Source organism: Echinococcus granulosus, assembly GCF_000524195.1.
Source record: "Echinococcus granulosus chromosome Unknown EG_S00017, whole genome shotgun sequence".
NCBI classification, from domain to species: Eukaryota; Metazoa; Platyhelminthes; class Cestoda; order Cyclophyllidea; family Taeniidae; genus Echinococcus; species Echinococcus granulosus.
Window position 1 is genome coordinate 919,890 of NW_020170397.1, and position 6,356 is coordinate 926,245.

The window sequence follows — 6,356 nt, forward strand, 5'->3', positions numbered from 1 at the left end:
TGCACCGATGCATACGTAAGGCGCACTATCATTCCCGTTTTGCTATTAATAACCAAGCAATAGCAGCAACTGTGAAGCGTAAGCCTGCTTCAAATAGCAGTACTTGTCCAGACGACAGTTGCTATTACCACTAGATTGCTTGAAACCACAACATTTCGAGGTACCTTCAGCAGTTTGATTAATAAATATGAATTATACTAATGAAACCACTTCAGAGTCCTTGTCGTTGGGCACTCGAAATTAAAAAAGCGAGGTATCTTTCATTGGGACACTAGAAAATCTTTAGTTTCGCTGCGTTTGTTAGACACTGAGCAGTTGAATAAATATTTTTAATGCCTAGCGTCTCACAAAAGCCCATTTACGCCATTTTTGGTTTGTGTCTGAGTTCATTAGCATAACTATCTACAATGTCGTTCAAATATGCTTGCATTTGAAACGATTTCTCCCCTAAACCATTGCATCACCAGGAGCGAAAAGTATTGCGACCTTCTAATTTCAGCAATACTGTCGGCAATAGCCAACAATTTGGCAGAAGCCGAAAATCAAATTTAGCACGGGATTAAAGCTTCTAACAAATATTACTGAGCTACTATAAGTCGTCAAAAACACCAAACTTTGTTTAATGAACACAGACCAAAAAAACATGTCATCCATCAGTCGCATTTCGCTTCTACTGGCAAACGGTGCGCCATTTGAGTCCGGAACCGGATCGTTAAGCCAGTGTTTTGGCCCTTGGTGGGTGCGTGACCCAGTGTGCTTGACTGCCAAGTGACCGTTGCCTTTACTTTTGGTAGCTTGTAAAAGGGTGTTAAACCCACACAACCGCCTAACAGAAGGCGGCATGAAGCATGGTTTGCCCCACTTCCCAGATATGTTGAACTCTAGTATAATATGCTTGTCGGTTGAAACCTATAGACTTGACTCAAGTCCGTCTCCTTTGAGAATGTAAGTCCGATCCCGCAGCTGCGGACACTTCTCTTGCAGCTTCTTGCAAAGCATTTGCAGGATTGGTGGTAGCCGAGATCGTCAGGCAATAATGGCAACCGCAGTGATGGCTATCCTTGGTAGTAAAGACGAACTATGAACTGCTATTGGCCAAAAGGAATCGAAATCCACGTGTCAAGAATAACTTTTTTCAAGTTGTACGTGGGCGGTTAAGCCACCCGTCTATGACTACACCAACTTGGAGAGTCGTGGAGGCTAAACCAATGCCACGTACCACCTCGTCCACAGGAGACTATGTTCGCTGTTTGTGGTGCATGGCAGACGCAATTTTTAGGCAGAAATTTCTCATTAAAGGACTAAAAGCAGATAGGAGTGAGTTCGATCACCTCAATACGATAAAAAGCATCCTGTCCCACAGAAACAACCAGTGGGACTGGTTAATTGCTCGGGGAGGGTCCTATCCTTAAGGGACAACGCATGACCCTATACATCATGCCGCCGTAAAAGCTACTTATGAGCAGATTGGGACCTTAGGATGGAAGGTAGGTGTTGCCTAATTTTCATCCGCCTTTTCTGAATTGCTTTCGCGTTTTCTCTCAGTGATTATCGCCATTTCTTGGCATTCACTAGTCACATGGGAAGTCAAATACACTGTTTTGAAGTAAGTAAGGTGGAAACGGAGGTGGTTAGGGTTATCCTTTTGCTTCCGAAGGCCAAATGTTGTATAGGAGTGGAATTTGCAAGCTCGCGTCCCGGTGGGCGAGGGGTATAGGCTGCATTGATGATTATCTCAATGACCAGAATGCTGTACGAAGCTGTCTGTCATTACCTGCATTCATTAGAAGCACTGGAAGAAATGATTTGGTTGTTTTACACTTCTTCCTACGAAGACTTTTCAAGGTTAAGCCGCTCCACTGTTATTGTTCTCACAACAACTTATTTCTATGATTAAGAATTGATGGAATTTTATTTTTTAGTACTCAGTAGACATAAAGGAAACGCCATTATTGCCTAACAGTGCCGATTCGAGTAAGCTCTTCTATTAAGTAGTAGAACATGAAAAAGAAATCACTATGATGGATTTGATGGGAGGAAATTTTTAGGGTTTCTCTTCTTAATGCACTTACTTCCTTCCTTCCTTTTGCGAACTTAAACTACCGAGTACCACGCCTTCTGATCACACAGAATGCCTAACCAACGAAGTAAATATCACTTCAATCCTATCCTTGAAAGTCACTTTGGATTGATAAATACGTAAATAATCTTCCCTGAAAACACTATATTTGTGTGGTTCTCCGATCCACTAATTTACAAATGAGCGTGGCACCCTTTCCCTTTCAAGGTGTGATTGACAAAGCTGACACCTCTCAACACAGCGGACATACGGAAGGTCTCGTCAACAAACAGGAATGATAAAATACCAGTGTTTTCCTCACCTGGTTCAGTTGCCTTATTTACGCGCAGTGCTCAATGGGACCCAAAATAATGAATTGGCAGCGGATGGTAGTAAAGTGGATCCACTACTCACAGTTGAGTATCAGTGTAGGCCTAATTAGTTTGCCTCGCCACTGACATGCTCGTCCACCATCATTTTCTCTTTACAGTCACGAGCCGAGCTGAGTCTCCCCGGGTTTGACAGCAACCCTCGGTTGGTCTAAACACTCTGCATCGTAGCCTCTGGCGAAAACGTAACCTGCGAATCCGTCACGGCCGTCGACTTAAAGTGAGGGAATATTCTCTGCGCACGTTATGTAACTCGAGCTTGGCTGATTCTAATCTCATGCTTTACTTAGGTCTAAGCGGTTCCAAAGGTCACACCGTTGTTTTAAAATTCTTTTTCCAATCACAAATTATGCGAACGCTTGACCTTTGACCTTTATGTTCAACAAGGTGACGGCTTAATGTTGTCTATTCGCGATGCTCGATGCTATTTAGCATTATATTCGATGATGCAGCGTCCCAAAACTTCCCTGAAGGCGGAAGAGGACATACTGCTCGGGTAGAATATGCATTGTCGAAGTGCTGAAGGGCTTGGGGCTACTGGCATGGTCCGGAGGTCAGAACGCCCAGTACAGGTACAATGGTGGGGCCCCTAAGTGGCCCGCCACTGGAACTGAGAGTGAGACAAACAAAGTATTGCAGCCCCTCTCCAGTGCCAGTCACCTCAATGCGGTCGGTGCTATAAGAAAAACAGCACCCACGAACCAGCCGCACCAGACACCGAAATTCCGTGCAACTGGGAATCTATCTGATTGTAACATCACTGATACCTCTCGACAATTCTACTGGATCTGAAAATTCCTCCTATGTGGGAATTGTATATGGGGGACGAGGAAGTGTGCCCGGCAAGGGCATAATGGCGAAGCCCTCAAGTGGCGCGTTAGAGAAACCGAGCGTGAAACAAATAATTGGAGCATCACAAATAGTGATATTCATGTAAATTATTCAAAAATCTGTATTTATAACTTAAGGCCTGAAAAGTAATACTGAAAATCCATTGAGGGGACCCTAATTATCAGCATGATATAAAGTGTCCCTTTGCCGGAAAGGAGCCCGGATTGAGCATTTGCCTGCCTGACGCAGGGCATCGCTGCAGCACGCCATCAGACGAGTGTGGTTGCTGTCGTCGCTTCTGCACGAACGCATGACAGTGGGTGGACACTTCTCAAACGAAATTTAATTAAATGCTGTTGTTTTAATGCTAACAATGGATACGAGATGACGGTGAGTCAGGTGGCAACCCACCGGAAGCGTGGTTGCCTCGCGTGCCACCAATCGATTGAACACCTCATCCAACTGTCCCGGATTGGTGACAAGGCTTGGGGCTGTGGAACCTACGTGACCAGAGTAAGCCTGGCTGCAGCATGCACAAATGGCGTAGCGTTCTTACAGAAATAATGCGGCATCAAAAGCCTGCTTAACGCCCTAGTGAAATTTGAAACCAAATGTGAAAATCCAACGCTGAGGATGTATCCAAGTTTGAAATAGTTTCTTGGAAGAAAAAGTAGTCTTCCACTCAAAGCGTTGCATCAACTGAGGCCAAAAAGTGACCCATAAATCAGCCACCGGTACTGCTGGTAATAAAATTGTCTGCGAACAAAAGAGTAGACCGATCACAAATCCAATGGGTGTCAAAACAAATCCTCAGAATGAATGAAGTAAATTGTTATAAAATGGCGGAAGCTAAAGCAGCGTCTGCACTTTGCAGCAAAACGCACCACCAACTGATGTGTGATGCGTCAGCATAAGCACGACCCAAACGGGGTCACTACTGAAATAGGCAATAGCGCTTCAACGCGTGTGTGCGCACGCACCGCATGCAAAATAGGGGGCACACGTGCGCACCGATCGATAATGCCTGTACGCTATTAGACCAATGTCAGAGGCATAGCTCTGCGCACGCTACATGAAAGCGCGCCGCTCTGATTGGTGCAGACACGGATGCAAACGCCTGATTGGTTGACTGGCCAGGCGTCTTTCGCGCACGATTGGCGACTTCACGCGCGTGCTAAAATACGTTGGGGCTGTGCGGCATTGAGAAGCAGCTGACTTTTCCGTGGAATGCGTTCGCCTCATAAGTCTACGTATCAATAAGGTTATTAGTGAAATTGCGCACTACAATGGCCGGGGTTCCGGGATGCTCCCTTCCCACTTCTACGGAGGATCTTAGTCCTGAGGAAGTGGCTCTACAAGATGAAATAGCCTCATTAAAGGCCCAGTTGGAGGCTGCACGAAAGGAGGTCGCAGATACGGATTTTTACACAATGACAAAGGAGGTTGTTGAGTTAGGTCGATTGAAGTTCAAATTCCGCAAGACCCTCCGAGGTCATATAGCAAAAGTGGCTTCAGTTAGATGGGCTTCCGATAGTCAACTAATCCTATCTGCAGGGCAGGATGGAAAGCTCATTGTTTGGGATGGTCATACCGCAAACAAAGTGCGCATGATTCCCCTCAAAACTGCGTGGGTGCTGGGATGTGCCATCTCACCCAGTATGCATCAAGTTGTGAGTGGTGGTCTGGATAACCTCATTGCCGTTTTCAGCTTGAATTCGCCCGAAGGTACCCCTGCACAACTCATTCAAGAACTTTCTGGCCACAATGGATATATTTCCAGCTTGGATTATATTGATGAAACAAAATTACTGAGCGCATCTGGTGACAAAACTCTTGGGCTGTGGGACATGGAGAAAGGAGAGTTAGTCTCTACATTCTCCGGACACACAAACGACGTGAACAGTGTGCGCGTATGTCGTACCAACAAAAATCTCGCCGTGTCCGTTTCTTCCGACTACACCTGCCGCACGTGGGACATCAGGTGTGCAAAAAGCACTCAGCTCTTTGAAGGCCACGAGCAAGATGTCAACGGCGTGGACATATTCCCCAGTGGGCAGGCGTTTGCAACCTCATCAGACGACACCTCGTGTCGCTTGTGGGACATCCGCTCCGATCAGGCTGTTGCCGCCTATGTGGACGAGTTTATCCAGTGTGGCAGTACTTGCGTGGCCCTCTCCCGTTCCGGTCGTGTTCTGATAGCCGGCTACGACGACTTCAACTGTCACGTGTGGGATGTGCTCAGGGAAGAGCGGGTTGGCATCATGTCGGCACACGACGCGCGTGTCTCCTCTCTCTCCGTGAATGAGGTGGGAAACGCAATCGTAACGGGCTCCTGGGATTCACTGTGCTATGTTTGGACAGCTAAATGAATTCCCTTGTTAGAAAAATCCCTGCTCCCACTCACCCTCTAGTCTGATTATGTTCTTAAATTACAACTATGGGAAAGTTGATTGCTCCTAGCAAATTTTGGCATTGTTCTCTGCAATTATCACTGCTAAAACTGCAACTAGTATCATTTTCAACAACTACTCCCTTCTATTCTTGATCTGCGGACTCTTGTTCCTCCCGTGGAACGATTTTGCACCATTTCTCTACACCAACACGTACAAACCAGTGTTGCATGAGTAGACAGCGCCAGGCCTACCGCGAAAATCCTCATTTCTCCGTCTCCTTCTTCCTTTCTTCATTAACGCTACATTGGATAGGGTCGTTTCCCTTGGTTTTACTCCCTGCATCGGTACTACTCCCCACTGCCCTACAAACCACCGTCTCCGCGTGAGCTCCTCTTACCCTTCTTTCTTGCCTTTTGCATTAAATCTCATGTCCACATTGTATATTGTGTCAAAGTATAAATTATCACATTTTTTGCCGATGAGAGATGCACTTGTTTTGCTTTATTTTGGCACTGCTTTTTGTCCAATACCATTGCCTAGTTCATTGAGTTCATGCCCTCAGAGTTGTTCACATTCCATGCCTTGACTGTTTTTTGTCGTCAGAAAAGCTCACCTTTGGTTATTCCACACACAACGATTGTGTGACTATATTTTCGAGCTGAATCAGACCCTATTTTGCACACT

The 6,356-nt window shown here is 45.9% G+C and overlaps 1 protein-coding gene across 1 annotated transcript; it reads left to right on the forward strand. All coding sequences in view use genetic code 11, as the record gives it.

Annotated features, from left to right (window-relative positions):
* Nucleotides 1-4,565: 4,565 nt before the first annotated feature.
* On the forward strand, nt 4,566-5,648 carry EGR_03374 (Guanine nucleotide-binding protein subunit beta; the record flags this gene model as incomplete). Its single annotated transcript, XM_024492623.1, has 1 exon — nt 4,566-5,648. The coding sequence occupies one exon, from the start codon at nt 4,566-4,568 to the stop codon at nt 5,646-5,648; it is 1,083 nt and encodes a 360-aa protein (XP_024353024.1).
* Between the last annotated feature and the right edge of the window lie 708 nt (nt 5,649-6,356).